The sequence below is a fragment of the Lutra lutra genome, chromosome 10 (genome assembly GCF_902655055.1).
Source record: "Lutra lutra chromosome 10, mLutLut1.2, whole genome shotgun sequence".
NCBI classification, from domain to species: Eukaryota; Metazoa; Chordata; class Mammalia; order Carnivora; family Mustelidae; genus Lutra; species Lutra lutra.
The window spans coordinates 64,908,640-64,930,738 of NC_062287.1; the positions used below are offsets into that span (position 1 = coordinate 64,908,640).

At 44.0% G+C, this 22,099-nt stretch overlaps 1 protein-coding gene, 1 long non-coding RNA gene and 1 pseudogene across 7 annotated transcripts in view; 2 read left to right on the forward strand and 1 right to left on the reverse strand.

Moving 5' to 3' along the window:
• The window catches only part of ZNF143 (zinc finger protein 143), a 57,444-nt gene extending 53,565 nt beyond the window's left edge, over positions 1-3,879 (forward strand). For all 6 annotated transcript variants that reach the window (XM_047690574.1, XM_047690575.1, XM_047690572.1 and 3 more), the window contains 2 exons: positions 1,700-1,846; positions 2,883-3,879. In XM_047690574.1, the coding sequence (XP_047546530.1) occupies positions 1,700-1,846; positions 2,883-2,966 (231 nt within the window). In that variant the 3' untranslated portion in view covers positions 2,967-3,879. The remainder of the gene's footprint in view (positions 1-1,699; positions 1,847-2,882) is intronic.
• A 6,899-nt stretch (positions 3,880-10,778) lies between these two features.
• Positions 10,779-21,712, reverse strand: LOC125078255 (uncharacterized). Its single transcript, XR_007120836.1, has 3 exons — positions 21,225-21,712; positions 11,062-11,485; positions 10,779-10,854 (listed from the first exon to the last, which is right to left on the reverse strand). It is a non-coding gene; the product is annotated as an uncharacterized LOC125078255 (long non-coding RNA).
• LOC125080312 (uncharacterized) lies at positions 18,881-19,023 on the forward strand (annotated as a pseudogene).
• Positions 21,713-22,099: the final 387 nt, after the last annotated feature.

Consider the following 22,099-nt stretch of genomic DNA (forward strand, 5'->3'; position numbering starts at 1 on the left):
GGCTCAGTCGGTTAAGTGTCTGACTCTTGGTTTCAGCTCAGATTGTGATCTCAGGGTTGTGAGATCGAGCCCCGCCTCAGGCTCTGTGCTGAGCATGGAGTCTACTTGGAATTCTCTCTCTCCCTCTGCCCTGTTCACACTTTCTCTCTCTCTTTCTCTAAAATAAATAAATAGGGGCATCTGGGTGGCTTAGTGGGTTGGGGCCTCTGCCTTTGGCTTGGGTCATGGTCCTGGAGTCCTGGGATCGAGCCCCGCATCGGGCTCTCTGCTCAGTGGGGAGCTTGCTTCCCCCCCACCTGCCTCTCTGCCTACTTATGATATCTGTCTGTCAAATAAATAAATAAAATCTAAAATAAATAAATAAATAAAATCTTTAAAAAAAAAAGTTGAACATAATGGGGTGCCTGGCTGGCTCAGTTGGTAGAGTGTGTGACTCTTGATCTTGGGTCATGAGTTCAAGCTCCATATTGGGCATAGAGCCTACTTAATGGACATAGAATTACATGTGATCCTATAATTCCACTTGTAGCAATAATATATCCAAAGTAATTAAAAATAGAGACTCAAACTAAAAATCTGCTGTAATCGGGGCACCTGGCAGGTTCAGTCAGTGGAGCATATGACTCTTGATCTCAAGGTTATGAGTTCGAGCCCCACAGTGGGTTTAGAGATTACTTAAAAATAACGTATTTTTTAAAAATCTCTATACTCTTTTGATGTTAAAATAACTAGTCTCAACATTTAGAACTACTTAACTACTTACTTTTTGTGTGTGTGTGTGTGTGTGTGTGTACAGAGTTAGGATTATAATTTTGTGCTTGTCGTCCATCTAACACTATTCTGAGCACTTTCTCATACCAATTAAATGGTCTTTTAAAAGGATTTTTATCATTTGTAAAGTAATCCATCAAATGGACCTAATTAACTCATGCCATATACATAAATTGTTGTATAAGACTTTGGTTATATTCATAGGAATAAATTCTAGACATGGAATTATTGAATTAATGGTATAAAGTATTTTAAGCTGTTTGCTACATACTGCCAAATTGTTTTCCAAAAAGTTTTAAAAAATTATGTCATGGGTCTAAAAGCTTCCTGGTTCTTCTGTACTCTTCTTGCTAGTATTGAGGATTTTTTTTTTATATTTGCATAATTCACAAGCAAAAGTTGAATTCTGTTTTTATTGTCATTTGACCACTAACGAGGTTTTTCATATCAGCCTACAATCTGTTTTTTCTTAATTGAGGTAAAATTTACACACAATGAAACATACAGATCTTTTTTTTTTTAAAGATTTTATTTATTTACTTGACAGAGATCACAAGTAGGCAGAGAGGTGGGGAGGGGGGTGGGGAAGCAGGCTCCCCGCTGAGTAGAGACAGCCCTATGGTGGGGGGGGCTTGATCCCGGATTGAGCCCTGTGTGGGGCTGCGTGCTCAGCAGGGAGGGAGTCTACTGGGGATTCTCTCTTTCCCTCTCCCCCTGCTCTGCTGTCTCTATATAAAATAAACAAATCTTAAAAAAAAAAAAAAAGAGTTTAGAATAGACAATATGTAAGTTCCCTTCCAGCTTTAGGCTTCTACAAGTCTGTGGTCAGAAGGGAGTTTTTCCTTTCAGATCCAAAGACAGCCCCTTGCATTAAGCGGAGTTTAATGTACTTAATCATAGCTTTCCTTCTGTGTCCTTTTTGATAAAGGTTGCAATTGTGGCTCAGGACTTGGCAGCGTTCCATACTGCCTCATCAGAAATGGGGCACCAACAGCACAGCCATCACTTAGTCACCACAGAAACCAGGCCTCTAACCTTAGTGGCCACATCCAACGGCACCCAGATTGCAGTTCAGGTGAGTATGGTGACAGCCAGACTCCTTCATAGCTCTCGGCCTCGTACACTGCCCTTTATTCATAACCTTCACAGGAGGCAGGACACAGAATAATGTATGGCACTTAGCTCCTTGAAGAGAACTGCTGTTTGCTGTGCACTCAAAGAGACCGGCACTTTGTTCTCTAGTATCTCTGCATGTTTTAGGGGGTTTATAGCAAGAAAAAAGAAAAGCTTCTGGTAAATATCCCAGCATGCCCCCACCCAGCCATCTTTACTTTCCAAATAAGTCTCATTAGGCGGATTCTATAAAGCACTTAACAGCTCCTCCTTGCAAATGAACCTCGTGTAAATAGAGACCCTAGGTTAATCCCCTAAGAGTCCCTGCACAGCTGTATTTTACATTGGGGGAAAATCAGAAGACAGAAAAAACTTCTTGGGGAAGTCACTGGATTGAAGCCGAGAGTCTAGAATGCTAGGCGCAGATTACCTTTCCTGGGGAAGAGTTGTTTCTCATGTATTTACTTGGAAAAGAGAACACATTCAGGAAAATGCTGACCATTGGTTTTAATTTAATTTATGGGCAAGGAAGCCAAAGGCGCAGGGTGTTCTCAGTGCCCCCATTGGAAAAGATGAGCATCTTTTTTCTGTTGTACGAGTGAAGGTTAATCAAAATCCTACAGAAAGAAGTTACATCATTCTCCTGCAAGGATTTTTTTTTTTAAAGCTCTTAATGATTGGATCAGCAGTAGTGTCTTAAGTCCAGCTATCAGAATTACAGAAAGAAATTTTACTTCTGGGGGCACCTGGGTGTCTCAGTCGATTAAACGTCTGCCTTCAGCCCAGGTCATGATCCCAGGGTCCATGATCCCTCTGCTCAGCGGGATCTTGCTTCTCTCTCTCCCTCTGCCTGCAGCTCCCCCCCTTCTTGTGCTGTCTCTTTCTCTCTCTCTCTATGAAATAAATAAAAGTCTTGATTTTTTTTTTTTTAAACTTCTGGCATATACTATTTCTTTGGTATTATCTTAACTATGCCCATGGGTTTGTTCCTGTTCCAGCTTGGAGAACAGCCATCTCTGGAAGAAGCCATCAGAATAGCATCTAGGATCCAACAAGGAGAAACGCCAGGGTTAGATGATTAGTCCTCGAAACAGTGGAGCACTACATCGGGAGGAGCCTTTCATCTTCAGGCAGCAGACATCCGAGAGCCCGGGCCCAGGAAAATTAGAGTTTTTCCATTCCTGACATACTGTACACATTTTTATGCAAGAGTGGAGAACATTTTATTCTTGATGCTTTTGTGTATATAACTCTTGGAATAGATTCCCAAACTGATTCATTGTGTACAAGGATGTATGAAATTAGGGCAATACGGTAAATTTTCATGTTACTCTTTTATCACTTTGCAAACTCCTAAGTCTACATGCAAGATCAGTGGAGTCTTTCGGGGTCTTATGATGGATTTTTAACTTACTGTGAAAAAATAAAGGCTGTATCTAAAACATCAAAGGTTCTATACTTCAAACAATCAATTCCAAAAGCCATCATGGATAATAAAGGATGTAAAGCCTTCGGATATTTCCCCAAGTTAATAGAGTGTCTGCAGTTTTTGTTCTACTGTATACTTGTATGTTTTTATTTGTACCTCACGGTTTGAAGACTATTCATTACAGTTTTCCATCCCTGTTAAAATACCACCTCTTCAAGCTGAAATGCTAATTATATTGAATTGGATCCATTACATTGGATTATGTATGAAATGACAAAGTTTGGTTATTTAAAATTAAAAAGTTAAATCCAGTGCTTTGGTTTTGTTAAAGATTTTACTTAGCGTTCAATTTTTTGTTACTGTTTTTGAAAAATAATGAACTATCAAAGTTTGACCACAGGCTGGAGCCCAGGATAACAGTGCTGTAATTGAAAATGGCTTTACTCTGAAAATTAGGTTAGTGGGTCGGTGTAAATTATTTATTTTTGCTTATGTACTTTTGTTTTAAAGCTTATTTACCCTAAAGTTTATTATTAATTTTGAATACAGCGATTTTTAAATTGTTACCTTTACCTTTGTTTTATTAAACTGGTATGGGGGTGGGGGGAAAGTGTTGCAGAAAACACCACCAATGGCATCGATTATAACCCAACACACGTATATCGGGAGTTTATTGTTGATCAAGCACAGAATAAGTATTTTTTCATACATTTTAATGTACTTAAAGCAATTTTGTGAGATACAAAGGATTTATTATCCCCCTTTGTACAAAGGGAAACAGTTTCCAAAGAGGCTAAATGTCTTCTGGGGCCTCTGGCTGTGCAGGAGGGCAAAGACAGGGCAAAACCCGGACTTTGTGACCCCTCGTCCCACGAGCCTTCACCACACCGAAACTGTGCCTTCTCAGATGAGAATTTGTGGCAGAGATGATCAAGATGAGCTCTGGTGTTTTCTGATTGCCTAATGACCTGAGCACTTGAAAAACCAGGTCTGATGTCAGAGATTCAGCTTAGGGGCCACCAAGGTCCAAAAAAGGGGGGGGTGAGGGAGGGAAGGTTTGTCTTGCAATAACCACTCCTTCACTGTGGTTCACTGTGCTTTGTTTGCCAGAGAGCTGAAATGGGGTTCTCGTGTTTCATTCCAAGCTTTACAGTAAAAAAGGGAAAACTGTTGTACTTGTTTTCTTCAATATAAATGTTATCTTTGATGAGGTTTCTTTGAAGTCTTGTTAAAAACGGTCATGACTCAGTCATCTGAAGTGGGGGTTGGGCCCGGGACTGGTTGCTTTCCCTTCAAAGCTCCTCACAGATAGTTAACATTAGAAAAGGTCTTAGTCAGACACAGATCCAGTCTTCAGTCTTAGATTGGCATACACATAGAAGAACTGCCAGCTGAGGCCTGCTGAGGCTCAGATAGGGGCTGACATGGGAAAACAGAGGAAGAAGAGGAACTGCAAAGTCCCAGGGTCATGGCCACTGACCGGGAGCTCCTCCGCTGTGCTGCCCAGAACCAAACCCAGGCTCGCAGCCTCCCTGCCCCGCTGACAGCGCCTTTGCTCAGATCCCAGGCTTTCTCCCTCACCCTAGCTCCTTTGCTAGCTGGACTGGACAGGGCAGAGCTGGACTGCACTGGCAGGCCCGATTATCCCTCAGCTTAAAAGAAAATGCCTTCCTACCGGCACCAGAGAAGAGGGCAGAGGGAGGCTGCCGGTGTGTCCCCTGCCTGGCTGCCTGCCTGGGAACAGGACCTCGGGCGCCTAAGGAAGGGGCACATTTCCCCCAAGGGAAGACCAGCTGATGTGCAGAGAGTTGCTAGTAAAGCCGGTGTGCGGTTTCTTCCCAGTGTAGGATGCAGAGAGGAGCCCTCCGAAGTTGAAAATTCCCCAAAGACACTTGATGAAACAAGAGTACTTTACCGATGGAGCTGCTTGGAGCATAACTCAGCAACGTGAGCTGGACAGGCCTCAAGGCAAAACTTCGTCCAAGAAAAACCCCCACTCTCGCAGACACAACTGGAGGCCACTACAAAAAGAAAGGATACTGCCTATGGTCTGCAGTTGTAAGAATTCAGGGAATAGAGTGAGAGAAAGGCTTGGCTTCCTCAACCCTTCAAGCGCTGCAGCTGCCCAGACAGCCAGGGGAGCCCTATGACCCCACCCCCAGGCTGGCTGGGGGCAAACCAGCTTTGGAGGGTCTCCCATGCTACCCATCATGCATGGCAGCTCTGGGACTACGGAAGTAACTTGGGAAACCCCGCACTCAGAGCTGAAATGGACTGGATTCAGGGACTTATGGTCCAGTATTTCCTAGCTCAGGTAAGACTGTAGACCAGTCAACAATTGGCAGATCCCAACAGTGAGCAGGGAGTGAGAGGGTGAAAAGGACAGGGCACAGCTGAGGTCTGCTGGTGAGCGAGAAAAGGGAGCCCAGCCCCCTCTGCTGTAAGCACTCTACCCTTAGGTTTCCTTAAGGAGGAGGAGATCTGGGGCACCTGGGTGGCTCAGTGGGTTAAGCCTTTGCCTTTGGCTCAGGTCATGATCTCAGGGTCCTGGGATCGAGCCCCATGTTGGGCTCTCTGCTCAGTAGGGACCCTACTTCCCCCTCTCTCTCTGCCTGCTGCTCTCTGCCTACTTGTGATCTCTCTGTCAAATACATGAAATCTTAAAAAAAAAAAAAAAAAAAAAAAAAGGATGAGGAGATCTTACAAGGAAGACTCCAGCCAAATACCCTCTCTCTTTGGCCTGAGAATGTGGCTGGCTCATGGATGTGTGACCAGTACAGTTGAACAAGACTTTGCCCTTGGGATTTAATGCACTGTGGTTGCAAATATTGGAATTCTTAATTGTTTTACCTTGGAGTTTGTGTTCTGTGAAGTCTCGTGGAGCAATAGGACACAGTGCCAACCCCCACGTCCGCCCTACATGGGCTCTCTGTCAGTCCCCTACCTGCCCTCCCGTTCTCTCCCTCACCCCGCACCTACCACTGTGCCCTCTTGCTTTTGACAGGTCGGTGTCGGGCACATGCACCCTCTGGAGGCTGACGAGATGGTGGCACCACAGAGCTTGAGGTGGGCAGCTGACCCCAGCCAAGAGGCTCATCCCTGTGCTGAGTGCTTCTCAGTTCGAATTTTGGCTATACCTGGGGGTAACCTGTTTGTTGTGGGCTGGAGGGGTAGGCCTGTGGGAGGTGGTAGGCCTGTGGGAGGCCTGGGCTGTATGGGAGGGGGACCTGGCAGCTGTCAGGTCCAAGATGTACCCTCCTCAGACACCTGTGAAGTCCCATGCCCTGGAGGACTCTTTCTACAGGCTCTGTGCCTGGGTGATCCTAGCTTCCTCCTCCTTCCACCTTTCCCAAGCCTGTCTTGAGTTTGTCTCTTCCAGCCAGCACGAGGTACCCTCTGGGAGCAAGAAAATTTGAATTGCGTAATTTCAGTGATTTCAAATACAAGTTAAATACTTTGATATTTTCATTTAAAACTAGCATTGCACTTGGGGCGCCTGGGTGGCTCAGTCGGTTGAGCATCTGCCTTTAGCTTTGGTCATGATCCCAAGGTCCTGGAATCAAGCCCCACATCAGGCTCCTTGCTCAGTGGGGAGTCTGCTTCTCGCTCTCCCTCTGCCTACCGCTCTGCCTGCTTGTGCTTTCTGCCTCCCTCTCTCTGTCAAATACATGAATAAAATCTTTTTTTTAAAAGATTTTATTTATTCATTTATTTCTCAGAGAGAGAGAGAGGGTACACATAGGCAAGAGAGTGGCAGGCAGAGGCAACAAGAGAAGCAGGCTCCCTGCCGAGCAAGGAGCCCAATGTGGGACTCGATCCCAGAATCCTGGGATCATGACCTGAGCCGAAGGCAGCGGCTTAACCAACTGAGCCACCCAGGCGTCCCAAATACATAAACAAAATCTTAAAAAAAACTAGCATTGTGCAATAAAAAGATGAAGGGTAAAATTCACACTAAAAATTTGAGATTAATTTTTCTTTACTTAGAACAATATTAGATAGCAAATTAAAAAAACTCAAGACAAGTCGAGAGAGAGACCTTGAGAGAAGGAAAAAAACTCACGTATTCCTGTGTGTGTATCTGGGGGGGGGGGAGGGTTGTAAAATATATATAACATAAAATATGCCATTTTAACCATTTTTGAGTGTAAAGTTCAGTATCATTAAGCGCCTTCAAATCATTGTGCAAATATTCCCACCATTCAACTCCAGAATTTTTTCATCTTCCCAAACTGAAACTCTACCCATTTAATGGTACCTCCCATTCCCCCATCCTCCCAGCCCCTGGCAACCACCCTTCTTTCATTTTCTATAAATTTGATTACTCTCAGGACCTCATATAAGTAGAGTCACTAGTTGTCCTTCTTCTTCTTCTTCTTCTTTTTTTTTTTAAGATTTTACTTATTTTTGTGTGAGAGAGTAAGAGCACTCCAGCATGAGCGGGCGGAGGTGGGGGGTGTTGGCCAGAGGGAGAAGCAGACTCAATGGTGAGCAGGGAGCCCGATGTGGAATTGGATATCAGGACTCCAAGATCATGACCAGAGCTGAAGGCAGATGCTTAACCCCTGAGCCACTCAGGTGCCCACTATTTGACCTTTTGTGTCTGGCTTTACATGTACCTTTAACAGAACTTTATTCCTGTTTTTTGACTAAGAGGCTGGCATTTTCTTTTTGCACTGAGTCCCACAGAGTCTGTAGCCTGCCCAGCTGAGGAAAGCGCTTCTCTTAGCCCTTCTCTTTTCACTGCCACACAAGAGGTATGACTTGTGTTTTGGAAATACATTATCTGCTTCTCTTTTTAGAGCATGGGCTCCCTTAGAGTAACTGGGGACTGCAGCTTCCCCATAACTCCCAGAGGCCTCACAGAGAAGCGGGTCCCCTCGAGCTGCTGCCCCCAGCTCTAAGCTCACCTGGCTTGAGGGGTAGAGAGAATCCTCCAGTCCCCATGCAGGGGTTTCATTTAGCTTCTGAAGCACATCTAAAATTGAAGGGCAGAAGGTCACGCTGAGAGCAAACAATGCTCAAGATCTGGGAAAATTGCATAAATAGTTAAAATGAAAATTACCCAGGGAAAGCTTTTTCTTGTTACTTTTCTGCATTCTCATGAAGGAGGATGGGATTCCTGCTCTAATGTCAATCCCAAATGTCTCCCTGGTTTGCCTCACCTCCACAGGGTTTCTCTGGGCCCACTGGCAGCATCCACAAAACAACACTTTTGGTAATCTGTCCCAAAGCCCCACCTGCCCAAGAAAGGGTTGTGGAAAACAGCTCTAATCTTGGTTACAGACTCAGTTCTAGTGACCTCCAAATTCTGCAATTTCTTTTTTTTTTAAAGATTTTATTTATATTTATTTATTTATTTGACAGACAGAGATCACAGGTAGGCAGAGAGGCAGGCAGAGACAAAGAAGGGGAAGCAGGCTCCCCGCCGAGCACAGAACCCGATGTGGGGCTTGATCCCAGGAACCTGGGATCATGACCTGAGCCAAAGGCAGAAGCTTTAACCCACTGAGCCACCCAGGCGCCCCCAAATTCTGTAATTTCTATGGAAAAAACAAAGAGGTAAAATCTCTTTTGCCGCAAAGGGGTTGTCTTATCTTTCTCAGTGGGGAAGTTTTTCTCCAAGCCAGCCACGGGCTTTTGAGCCCATGAGGGCCCTGGGAGCAGCTCTTCACACTCAGAAGATCTCTTATCCAGATACAGTTGATCAGGCAAGCAGCTTCTCCGCAGTCTTAGGGCTAGTTTCTAACATCCTGAAATTGCTTAATGTTCCTTTCAACAGAAAATCAGGAACAGTAGAAAACTGGACCATTTTTTTCTGCAGAAGTAATCTTAGCTGGGGCACCTGGGTGGCTCATTGAGCGGCTTGCTTCACCACATCCTTCTCGAACAAATCAACCTGCTGTGCCTGGGCCAGAGTGGGGGGGGGGGGTGGTGGTCTTCTCTACCTGGAAGGAAATTATTTAATGCTGGGAGAAAACAGGTTGAGTGATGGGGAAAGGACCCCAAATGTCTCCTCAGGTTGCTGGGATGATACTAAGGAGGACGTGCCCACACCAGACCTGGGAGACTGGCTTTGTCTCCTTGCCTGACAGTCACTTTTGGATCTCTAATCAAATTGACTAAAGATATTTTTTCAAGGGTGTCTCAGATTCAGTCCTGAGATGCCAGTGGCAATCTTTGTGACTTGGATGTGCAGAGGACTGAGTATCACTCTTACACGAGCACTGACAGGGCAAATCTCTGCCAGACCTGAGGAGTCCCAAGTCCCAGTCACTTATTCCTAGCAACACTCAACACTCCTAAGGCCAGTCCTAATGGATGGCAGGTTGCTGGCAGTATTTGGCATTCTGCATCACATTACAGTCTCACGGGAAGTGGAAGGTCTATAGGGACACTGTCCTCTATCTCCAGAGTCACTTGCTCACCCAAAGACAGAGCACAGCCCAGGGACCCAGTGTCTACCATGACTGGAGGCAACAGGATGCCCATAGATCCTATTCCATGTTTTTAGACAGCAGCTCTTGGGATAAATGCCCTTTGCTGCCCTGTGCTTGGCTCCAAGTTTAGTAAGTGGGCTCTGACCTTGTTCCCGAGGATTGACTCTGTCTTGGTCACCTCTCCTGGTCCCCATACTTGCTAAACTGTGGCCACTGGTCCAGCCCATCTGACCCAGGGACCAAGGACAGCATCTAAGTGAAGTGCCCACTGAAGGTGAAACCCGTCCTTTGCTGGTTCTCGGTGCCCCCATCCATGCATTGGCATTGGAGTTGGAGCCCAATGGAGTTGACAGAGAAGTCAAACCACCACTTGTCCAGGCCATGAGGAAAGAGCAACCTGATTCTTCTCTCAGAGATTATTTCATGAAAAAGGCATGGAAAGGCCTCCACCCGCACTGGCAGCTCTCACAAGGGCAACTGTATCGACTGGCCCATTGGCATTTGCACCTTCTACAGAGATGTCCTCAGATTCCTGTTCTTTCTGGCCCCTGAGTTTGGATTTTTGAAGCACACAGATGCTCTGGCTTGATGGTCTTCCCGTACTTGCAAGTTGAGTCACGAGGGTCCTTCCCAGCAGGAAGGAGGGCACGCTCTCAAGGAGGACCCTGAGGATGGCCAGGTAATGACTTCCTCCTGGAGAATCACTTCCCCCCGTGACAGTCCAGGAGTGCCAATGCCCTGGTCAGAGCCAGCACAGTGGGAAAGGCCTAGAAGCCCTTCCTCTGTGCTCCACTAGGGCTCTGTTTTTGTTTTTGTTTTTGTTTTTTAAGATTTTTATTTATTTATTTATTTATTTGACAGAGAGAGAGAGACAGCTAGAGAGGGAATGCAAGCAGGGGGAGTGGGAGAGGGAGAAGCAGGCCTCCCACCGAGCAGGGAGCCCGACATGGGGCTCGATCCAGGACACTGGGATCATGACCTGAGCCGAAGGCAGAGGCCTAACCCACTGAGCCACCCAGGCGCCCCTAGGGCTCTGTTTTGATCATGCTGTGTATCTGCCCTTCTCTCCTCCCTGTGAGAGATGAAGAGAACAGGATCCACCTGCTTAGTTTTTTTTTTCTTTAAAGATTTTTATTTATTTATTTGACAGATCACAAGTAGGCAGAGAGGCAGGCAGAGAGAGAGAGGAGGAAGCAGGCTCCCCACTGAGCAGAGAGCCTGATGCGGGGCTCAATCCCAGGACCCTGAGATCATGACCTGAGCCGAAGGCAGAGGCTTTAACCCACTGAGCCATCCAGGTGCCCCCACCTGCTTAGTTTTTGACTGGAGAATTATGGATTTTGAAAATACATATCTAAATGAGGCTATACATTAACAGGAACAGAAAGGTACATAACTCTAGTTTTAACACCAAGGAGGAAAAAAGGGCCAGAGAAAAACAAAAAAATGCTCTAATTTTGGAAGAGCAGATTCAGAAAATAGAAGTTTTATTTGCACTGTATATTCCAGTGTGACATTTCCCCTTCTGGAGCATGAGCTACGGACGGCCGTACATCGGAGGCAAGAGAGTGCTGACTGACTAGAGCTGAGGAAAGAGGCAGAACTACAGCCATCTGATGCTACTAGCTTCGTGCTCTGGACCACAGGACGACAGGGCTACCGCGCGCTCTTCTGCAAGTCTGTGTTCTCCTGCCGTCACCTTCCATTGCGCTCTATGTAAGCCAACCATGGGCTATGAGTGGAACAAGACACACACACTCTGATCAGCCCGGTGACCCTCAGCTACATGCAGGGTACCCGCCCAAGAAAGTGTGTTAGTGAATACGAATAGCTCTGTGCTCTTCTCCCAGGGCAATCTGTAGTCATTGTAACTTAACTACTGATCATCATGACCAGCAACCTTCTGGAGGGAGTGATGCTTGCCCATTCCAACTACTTATTTTGGGGACACCTAGCTGGCTCAGCTGGAAGATCTCAGGGTTGTGAGTTTGAGCCCCATATTGGGTGTAGAGATTAAAATACATAAACTTAAAAATACATAAACTTGAAAAATTAAAAAAAAAAGATTACTCATTTTTGATGAGGAAAAGAGTAAAAGCAAACAGCTCACTGGCAGAGCATTCAAGATCTCCTTCTCACTTTCCAAATTCACAGCAGCCTTGAATGAAATGGAGAATTGTGACTCTTCAAAAGAGAGGAGCAATACTATATAAGGTTTGAAATGCTCTCAACACATTGTCACCATTCCAAATCCTCTCCAGTGTTGTAAAACAAAAGACCATGGCCCCAGTAAAATGAATTAAAATGAATTAAAATGAATTAAACTAAATTAAATTAAAATGAATTAAAAATGAATTAAATGAATTAAAATTAAATTAATTCATTAAAATGAATTACTGAGAAGGAAAAACAGAGTTTAATTAAATAGTTAAAAGATAAATTATAGGCATAAGGAAACTTTTTGGGCTGACAGAAACATTCTAAAACTGGATTGTGGTGAGGGCACATAACTATAAATTCACTAAAAATCACTGAATTGTATACTTTCATAGGTGAATGTTATGGCATGCAAATTTACTTCAATAAAGATGTTAAAAAACTTTTTAAAAAATTATGGTTCAGGGCGCCTGGGTGGCTCAGTGGGTTAAGCCGCTGCCTTCGGCTCAGGTCATGATCTCAGAGTCCTGGGATCGAGCCCTGCATCGGGCTCTCTGCTCGGCAGGGAGCCTGCTTCCTCCTCTCTCTCTGCCTGCCTCTCTGCCTGCTTGTGATCTCTCTGTCAAATAAATTTAAAAAAAAAATTATGGTTCATCTAGACAATGGAATACTATGTAGCCTTTAAAAAGAATGGGGGCATCTAGCTAGCTCAGTTGGTGGAATATGTGACTCTTGATCTCAGGGTCATGAGCTTGTGCCTCCTATGGGTATAGCAATTACTAAAAAAAATAATAATAATAAACCTTAAACAAAATAAAAAGAATGAACGGACTAGTCCTATATATATTAACATGCAGCAACATCCAAGAAACAGTAAATGAAAAAGCAAGGTGCAGAACAGTATGCATGATATGCTATAAGCTCTTATACAAATATTTAAAAGATTTCATATATTTGCATAGACCATTTCTGAAAGGATAGACAAGAAAATAATAATGCTGGTTGCCCCTGAGGAACAGGCTAGAAGCTGGAGTTGAAAGGGAGGCTCACCTTTGACTACATACCTTTTTGTGCCTTTTGAATTTTGTATTATGAGCTTTTTATTACCTAAAAATAGATAAATCTCAGATTCAGTGATAGACCTTTCACCTCTACCTGTAGCACTTCGTTGAAAAGATTGTCTATGTTTGGTCACCAAATTTGTGCTATAGGCCTTCATTAAATATAAGGTTGGCTGGTGCAAGTTGATTATAGTAAAATAGTTTGAATTTAGCCTTCAGCATTAGGTTGGAAGTGTGAAAATGTGACTGGCTTTTAGCAATACTTTTTTTTTTTTTTTTTAAGATTTACTTATTTGAGAGAGAGAGCGGAGGGGCAAAGGGGGAGGGAGACAGTCTTAAGCAGACCCCCTGCTCAGTGCAGAGCCCGACCCAGGGCTCCATCTCATAACCCTGAGCTGAAACCAAGAGCTGGGGTGCCACCCAGGTGCCCCTAGTGATGCATCTTTTAAGGACCAGTGGACTACTTATCTGGTCTCATCCCCGAATATCCAGCCATTCGCAATGTCAGGACTGTAGCCAGTTGTCCCCATACATAGAAAGGGCCCACTGGTCACTGCTCCAGGACAGCCTGAGGTAATGGACATTCAGGGGACATTGCTGTTTGGATCCATGAGAGAAGCCCTGTGCTTTCCTTGACTTGACAAAGGACCCGATTTCTTTCCACTTTCCTTGGCAACTCACAGGCTGACAGCACGACCTCGGTCCCTTTGTCTACCATCTGTGTGTGCTACTACTCTGGCAAAATTAAAAAAAAAACCTCTGCCTGGAGAGCTTAAAAAACCTGTTGCCTTTAACTTTGGCTAACTTCTTTCTTCTTCATTGTGTATCAGGAGAACATGAGGAAGGAATAAATCTCACTGTTTCTTACTATATGTTTTTTTAATTAATTTATTTATTTTGAGAGAGAGTATGAGCAGGGAGAGGAACATAGGGAGAGGGAGAGGGAGAGAATCTCAAGCAGATTGGGCGTGGATGCGGGGCTCAATCCCAGACCCCTGAGATCACGACCTGAGCCTACATCAAGAGTCCCACGTTTGGGGCGCCTGGGTGGCTCAGCAGGTTAAGCCGCTGCCTTCGGCTCAGGTCATGATCTCAGGGTCCTGGGATCGAGCCCCGCATCGGGCTCTCTGCTCAGCAGAGAACCTGCTTCCTCCTCTCTCTCTGCCTGCCTCTCTGCCTGCTTGTGATCTCTCTCTGTCAAATAAATAAATAAAATCTTAAAAAAAAAAAAAAAAGAGTCCCACGTTTAACTGACTGAGCCACCCAGGCGCCTCTCTTACTCATAGGGTACGTTCTATGAGTAAGGACTCACTCATTCAGAGGAAAAAGAGCCTGAAACTAGGCAGTTGGTCCTTAGTCAGCCTGATGCACTCAAACTAGGAAAATTTTCAAGTTCTCTTAAACAACTCTTCGATCAGCAACAAACCAAAACTGAATTACAGACTCATTTTAACTATGTAGCAATGAGAAGGTATGGACTTCAACTACATGTGAAAGTATGGATGATCTTCACAAATATAATGCTGAGCAGTGGGAACTAGACACAGAAGAGCTCAGGCAAAGCTATCCTTGCCATCTGAAGTCAGGAGAGTGGACACCCCTGGCAAGGAGGTGGGTTAGGGATGGGCGGAGAGCCCAGAGGCGTGCCCGCCGGGCCAGCTTCGTTAGTGTGCACACAGGACCCTGTGTTTAGAAAGATCCCATGGTGAGGGATGACTGGGCGGCTCAGTCGGTTAAGTGGCTGCCTTTGGCTCAGGTCCTGATCCCAGGGTCCTGGGGTCGGTCCCCAGTGTTGAGCTCCCAGCAGGGAGCCTGCTTCTCCCTCTGCCTGCCGCTTCCACTGCTTGTGCACTCTGGCTCCCTCTCTCTCTGAGATTTTTAACAAAATCTTAAAAAAAGGAAAGAAAAGAAAGATCCCACAGTGGCTTTAATGATCTGCTGTCATGCATCTTATAGGTCTTAATAAATGTGAACATTATATTTCCATTTCTCACCAGGCCCTATAAATTATGTAGTAGTCCTGGGTATTGGTAATATCCTTTCTTTCTTCCTTTCTTCTCTCTCTCACTCTCTCTTTCTTTCTTTAGATTTTATTCATTTACTTGACAGAGAGAGCACAAGTAGGGGGAGAGGTAGAGGGAGAAGCAAGCTCCCTGCTGAGCAGGAAGCCCGATCCAGGGGATCCAGGGCTGCATCTCAGGACCCCGAGATCATGACCTGAACCAAAGGCAGACGCTTAACCAAATGAGCTACCCAGGTGCCCCAGTTTGTTAATCTAGGTGTTGAATTTGTGAATATTCACTAAACTGTACATATGTTGATGTGTTTGCCTTTCTGTCTGTGTATCATAATTCAGCACAAAATTTTAAAAACTGAATTATAGGCTATTTTAAAACAACTCAATGGGGGCGCCTGGGTGGCTCAGTGGGTTAAGCCGCTGCCTTCGGCTCAGGTCATGATCTCAGGGTCCTGGGATCGAGCCCCGCGTCGGGCTCTCTGCTCAGCAGGGAGCCTGCTTCCTCCTCTCTCTCTGCCTGCCTCTCTGCCTGCTTGTGATCTCTCTCTGTCAAATAAATAAATAAAATCTTAAAAAAAAAAATAAAATAAAAAAATAAAACAACTCAATGAAACACTGTTTATGGAATGCTGCCACAGTTGTATTCACAAGAAAATGGATGGCTCTAAACACTTTAATTGCTAAATAAGAAAAAAGAAAAGTTTATTAAGAAAGCAGACAACACAGGGGCACCTGGGTGGCTCAGTGGGTTAAAGCCTCTGCCTTCAGCTCAGGTCATGGTCCCAGGGTCCTGGGATGGAGCCCCGCATCGGGCTCTCTGCTCTGCAGGGAGCCTGCTTCCTCCCCTCTCTCTCTGCCTACCTCTCTGCCTACTTGCAATCTCTCTCTCTGTCAAAAAAAAAAAAAAAAAAAAAAACTTAAAAAAAAAAAAAAAAAGAAAGCAGACAACACAGGAAATTAGAAGGGGGAAAAAAAAGCCACAGCAGAAAGCGAAATGCAAAGACAGTGAAAGGAGTTAACAAAGACACAAGAAACCTGAACGATTTCAAAATCAGAGAAAAGACATGATTGATGAATAAATCTAAGATCTAGTTCTTTGGGTTAGGAGGAAGCAAACAACAAAACTAATAAGCCACCACCTAACATAATAAAAAAGAAAGACAAAACAGAAATGCACAAATTAGGAATGAGGAAGCGTTTACAGATGGGTATAGAAAAAAATGGGAAATACAAGGGAGAGGGTTCAGTCAGCATTTGTCTGATTCTACCTATGCTAATGTAATTTAAAATCTGAATGAGGGGCGCTTGGGTGTCTCAGATGGTTGGGTCCTGCCTTGGGCTCAGATCCTGATCTCCAGGTGCTGGGATCAAGCCTTGCGTTGGGCTCCCAGCTCAGCAGGGAGTGTACTTCTCCCTCTCCCCTTGCTCATATGTGCTTCCTCTCTGTATCGCTCTGTCTCAAATGAATAAATAAAATCTTTAAAAAATAAAAATAAAATATAAAATCTGAATGAAATGGGTAATGCTCAGGAAATATAAATTACCAATAGGGACTCAAAGAAAAGAGAAAATCTAAACACAAATAATCATGGGCAAAAGCTGTCAAAAGCTATACACCTCCAAAAAAAAAAAAAAGCAGAACCTAGATATGTTCATGAGCAACTTTTTTCAAACTCTCAGGAAATCAATCATTCTTACTATTAAAGCTATTCCAAAGCATAGAGAAAGAAGTAAATAGCCCGGTGTTTCATGAAGCCAAAATTTTATAAATTATCTTATAAAAAATCTTATAAATCTTATAAAATCTTATAATCGAGCCCCACATCGGGCTCTCTGCTCAGCAGGGAGCCTGCTTCCCCCTCTCTCTCTCTGCCTGCCTCTCTGCCTGTGATCTCTGTCTGTCAAATAAATAAATAAAATCTAAAAAAAAAAGATTGTACAACAGAAAAACTAGGGAGCAGTCCTATTTATAAATACAGATGCCTAAATGAAATATATGAATATAATTTTCCAGGGTATTTTGAAAATGACTTGACTAAACACATTTATTTGTTTCAGGAATGATAGAGTAGTATAAGGAAATCCATTAATCCAATTCACAATAGAGATAAATCAAAAGAGGAAAAAGCAGAATAATTAAGAGAAATGCTAAAAATTTAATATTTATTCCTAACAAAATTCTGATAAAAGGAAAAGAAGACTTCTTTAACATAACACAGGTAGAAATCCTGTGCTTGTGTACTCACACACGTGTATACATCTATCAACCAGTATTACTTTTTGGGTGTGTATGTATGTATGCATGTATGTATTTAAGGTAAGCTCTATGCCCAGCATGGAACTTGAACTCACAACCCTGTGATCAAGGGTTGCATGCTTTACTGACTGAAAGAGCCAGACGCCCCCAGCAGTATTACATTTTTTTTTAAGATTTTATTTATTTGACAGACAGATCACAAGTAGGCAGAGAGGCAGGCAGAGAGGGAAACAGGCTCTCTGCTCAGCAGAGAGCCTGATGTGGGGCTCGATCCCAGGACCCTGGGACCATGACCTGAGCCAAAAGCAGAGGCTTTAACCCACTGAGCCACCCAGGCACCCCAGTATTACTCCTAATATTACCATTAAAGTCAGGAGGAAGACAAGGCTCCTCACCACCTCTCCTATTATTAGCACCATGCTCTAACCAACTGAGCTAACTGGCCATTGAAGACCTCTCCTATTATTTATTTTTTTTAAAGATTTTATTTATTTGACAGACAGAGATCACAAGTAGGCAGAGAGGCAGGCAGAGAGAGAGAGGAGAAAGCAGGCTCCCCAAGGAGCGGAAAGCCTGATGTGGGGCTCGATTCCAGGACCCTGGGATCATGACCTGAGCCGAAGGCAGAGGCTTTAACCCACTGAGCCACCCAGGCGCCCCCAAACACCTCTCCTATTATTTAATGTTGTTCTGCAAGTGCTAGTTAATACAATTAGACAATACAACCAAAGAAGTCATAAATACCAGAAGAATTATTATTAATTATATGATTGTCTACCTAGAAATCAGAATAATCAACTGAAGAATTATTAGAAACTGTGTAAGGCCACAAAACATTTTTTTTTTTAAGATTTTATTTATTTGAGAGAGAGAGACACACAGAGAGAGAGAGAGAGAGGGAACACAAGCAGGAGGAGGAGGAGAGGGAGAAGCAGGCTTCCTGCTGAGCAGGGAGCCCGATGTGGGGCTCGATCCCAGGACCCTAGGATCATGACATGAGTCGAAGACAGATGTTTAACGACTGAGCCACCCAGGTGCCTCAGAACATTTTTTGAGTATTTATTTTATACTGGCCATTTTTCTGTGCTGTGTGTTGTTTCTAACAACTGGTTGACAAGCATATGGATACACAGGGCTGGGGGAAGTCAGAGGAGTTTGTTAGTAGTAGTGGGGAGTAAGGGTGGGCACCAAACACTTAAGGGTTAACTACTTCAGAAACCTCGATGGCCATGCAGGTGGTTTAGTCAACAATGGCAGGAACCCATGTGAGCAACCCTATCCCCCAAACTGAGCTCCTGGCTCGGTTATATTCTGGAGCTGGAAACCACGAATGAAGCCTTTTTATTCTGCCCTTAGAAGTGAGCCTATAATAAATCAGAGGGGTCCTGGAAGCCCTCTTCCTTATCAGCATCTCACCACAGACTGCAGCCAGAGCACAAGGTTGATTGTGTGAGAAGAGAAGGAAGACCAGTTCAGATGGAGTAACTGGACTAAGAAAACAGAAGCTCAGGATCCTTTCTCAAGAGCAAAAGGAGAGGGGGGGATAGGGATGTGGGGAACCGAGGAGAGGGGAGGAGGGCTCAGACATCAGCGACCTGAGAGGAGAGCTCCAAGTACATCAGAAAAGGCAAGGGTATACTTCCCTGGCAGTGGAGAGACCATGATCATGAAGGTGGTTTTCCCAGGGTTATCTATTGCACCCCTGTGATTTCCCCAGATGTGGGAAATTCCACTTCATAATTTGTGGTCATGGGCGACTGCATTTGTGCTCTCCCCTGATTGGAAAGAAAAAAAAAAAAAAGGACAAAGGTATGGGTCTTCAGGACTTGTGTCATAATCCTGTCTGCCCCATCTGTTTTTAGAGACTGCAGTAAGGCCTACCTTACTCTTTATTTAGGCTCTTTCTTTAGTTGGCACCTAGGCACTTCGACCTGTTCTCTCATCCAATCCATACAACAACTCTTTAACAGGTGGTTGTTATTTTTTTTTTTTTTTGACACTTTTGTGTATTTTCTTAGATGTCTTCCGTGGGATAAATATATTTGCTCAGGATATTTTTTAAAAAATTGAATCATTCTGCAGTTTTTGTAACATTTTTTTCATCTTATCTTAGCTATCTTTTCATTCTGTACAGACAGCTCTCTCATTATTTTGCAGAGTGTGGTTACTGAGTACTTGACAGACATTTGGGTAGTCTGTAGTTTTTGGTATTAGAAACAGTGCCTAGAATATACGTCCTCCAGATGTCATTTGGCTGATTCCCTCACTTCATGCAGGTTCCTGCTCAATGCTGCCTTCTCAGAAAACCCTTCCTAGATGACACGATATAAAATAGCATTTCCATCCAAACCTCTACCACTTCTTAATCTATTTCCCTTTTTGATGGCACTTATCACTATTTGATTTTTTTTTGTACATTTGCTCACTTATGCATTGTGTTTCTCCACCAGAGGCCTCAAAATTTTCATGAAAGTAAGGACTTTGTTTTATTTCACTCATGTGTGCCCAGAGATGTGCCCAGAGATGTGCCAGGCTCACAGGAGAATCTCCCTAAGTATTCCCTGAATGAACTAATAGAACAATAAACATAATTTTACATATTTTTTGCAAATCTGTACAAACATTTCAGTAGAATTGCTAGGCCAAAGAGTATACATACTTAAATTATAACAGAAACCATCAAAACAATCTTTTTTAAAAAAGATTGATTGATTGATTGAGAGAAAAGTTGGGGAGAGGGAGAGAGAGGGAGAGAATCTCTAGCAGACTCTCCACTGAGTGTGGAGCTGGAGGCGGGGCTCCATCTCACGACCCTGAGCTGAAATCAGGAGTTGGATGCTTAGGGGCCCCTGGGTGGCTCAGTCGTTAAGCGTCTGCCTTCAGTTCAGGTCACGATCTCAGGGTCCTGGGATGGAGACCCACATCAGGCTCCCTGCTTAGCAGGGAGCCTGATTCCTCCTCCCCATGTCCCTCCAAGTTCCCCTCCTCTTGCTCACCCCCTCCCCATCCCCCCTCCCCTCTGTCCCTCTCACCTTGCTAATGCATGCACTCTTTCTCTCTCTCATAAATAAATAAAATCTTAAAAAAAAAAAAGAGTTGAATGCTTAACTAACTGAGCCACCTAGTCACCCCCAAAACAATCTTTTTTAAAAATGGTGGCAATTTATACCCACCCCCCACATAGTAGACAAGAATGCATTTCCCTACACCCTATACAACATAAGATAATATCAATCTTTGTAACATTTCCTCTTGAGTTTAAAATGTAAAATACATGCGGGTTTTATGTAAAACAAAAAAGTAAAAGGTGCAAGTCTAACTCTCTCTGGATCGCACTTCCCTCACACCAGATGAGGCGTGTGGCCTGCTGTCAGAATTCTAGCATCATACTGCATGACTGTCTGACTCACTGGCTGGGGCCAGCAACCTTACCTTCATCATGTCTTTTTTTTTTTTTTTTTTTTTTTAAGAAAAAAGAAGGCACCCACCTTCATCATGTCTTACAGTTAATTCTCATCCTCACCTTACCCCACTCCTGCTGGAGTAGAAAGAGCTAGTCTGAAAGCCAGTAGTAATACAATCTGCAGAATATAGTCTCAGTAGTCCTAGCGCTATGGCTGTGTAGGTAGGCATCGAACCTATCTGGCTTTCATTTCCTTCTGTAAAGTGTGAATAAAGTACTTCTTTCATTAGTACTTTAGAGAGTAAATAAGGGGCGCCTGGGTGGCTCAGTTGTTAAGGATTTGCCTTTGGCTCAGGTCATGATCCCAGGGTCCTGGGATGGAGCCCTGAATCAGGCTGCCTGCTCAGCAGGGAGCCTGCTTCTCCCTCTCCCACTCCCCCTGCTTGTGTTCCCTCTCTCGCTGTGTCTCTGTCAAATAAATAAATAAAATCTTTAAAAAGAAATAAATGGAGTGAATAAGATAAATATGTAAAGCGTCTGACTCAGTACCTACCATATAGCAGGCAGTATACCTACCTTTCCCAGCTCCTTCAAGCACCCTAGATCTTTGTAGCACTTAACACAATTCTCATATTCTAATCTTCATAAAGGTAATGGGGAATGGGTAGAACATGGATGGTGCTTGAACACAGCAGGCACTCAACAGGTGACTGCCAAGGACAGTTGATTTCTGCATTCAGAAATAGTTTCACCCTTGCTGATATGTTTTTTCGACTACATATTTACACCACCAATCAGCTGATTGGATCACACACAACTCAGTCCTCTCTACCCAATGAGCTATCAAACAAGCTCATTGTAGTCCTGTCTGAGCTGAACAAGGCCTTTTACAGAACTTTAAAACTGACTCACTACTGAGTCATCAAAATAGCAATACCCAAACACACTCCTGTTGCTACACAAAAGAGCAGCATGGGACGTCTGCCTTATCTCCTTTCCCTCCCCTAATGGGACTGAACCCCTTGACTCACTGAAGAAGAGTCATCACATCTTTTGTGCTGCAGTAATAAGAACAAAGCTGGCTTAAATAATCACAGTGTGGTCAGCAAACAACAGTAGTCCTTGTGGTTATCCAGGTCATTTCCTGAGCATGTCACTAACCCAAGAGGAGAGGCAATTAATCAATTACTCAAATGTGTATTGAGCACCAGCTTTCTGTTGTGCACTCAAGATTCCTCCTGTTTATAACATTTTTGTGAAGTGACCTTTTCAGTTATTGAAACTCACTGAGAATGTAGGGAAAAACAACCCCTTTGCGCTTCTGTAAAGGGAAAAAAAAGTATTATTGGAGAAAATGGGGCTACTCGGTTCCATCCCAGTAGAAAGGATTTTTAAAATAGCAAAGAGCGCCTGGGTGGCTCAGTGGGTTAAAGCCTCTGCCTTTGGCTCAG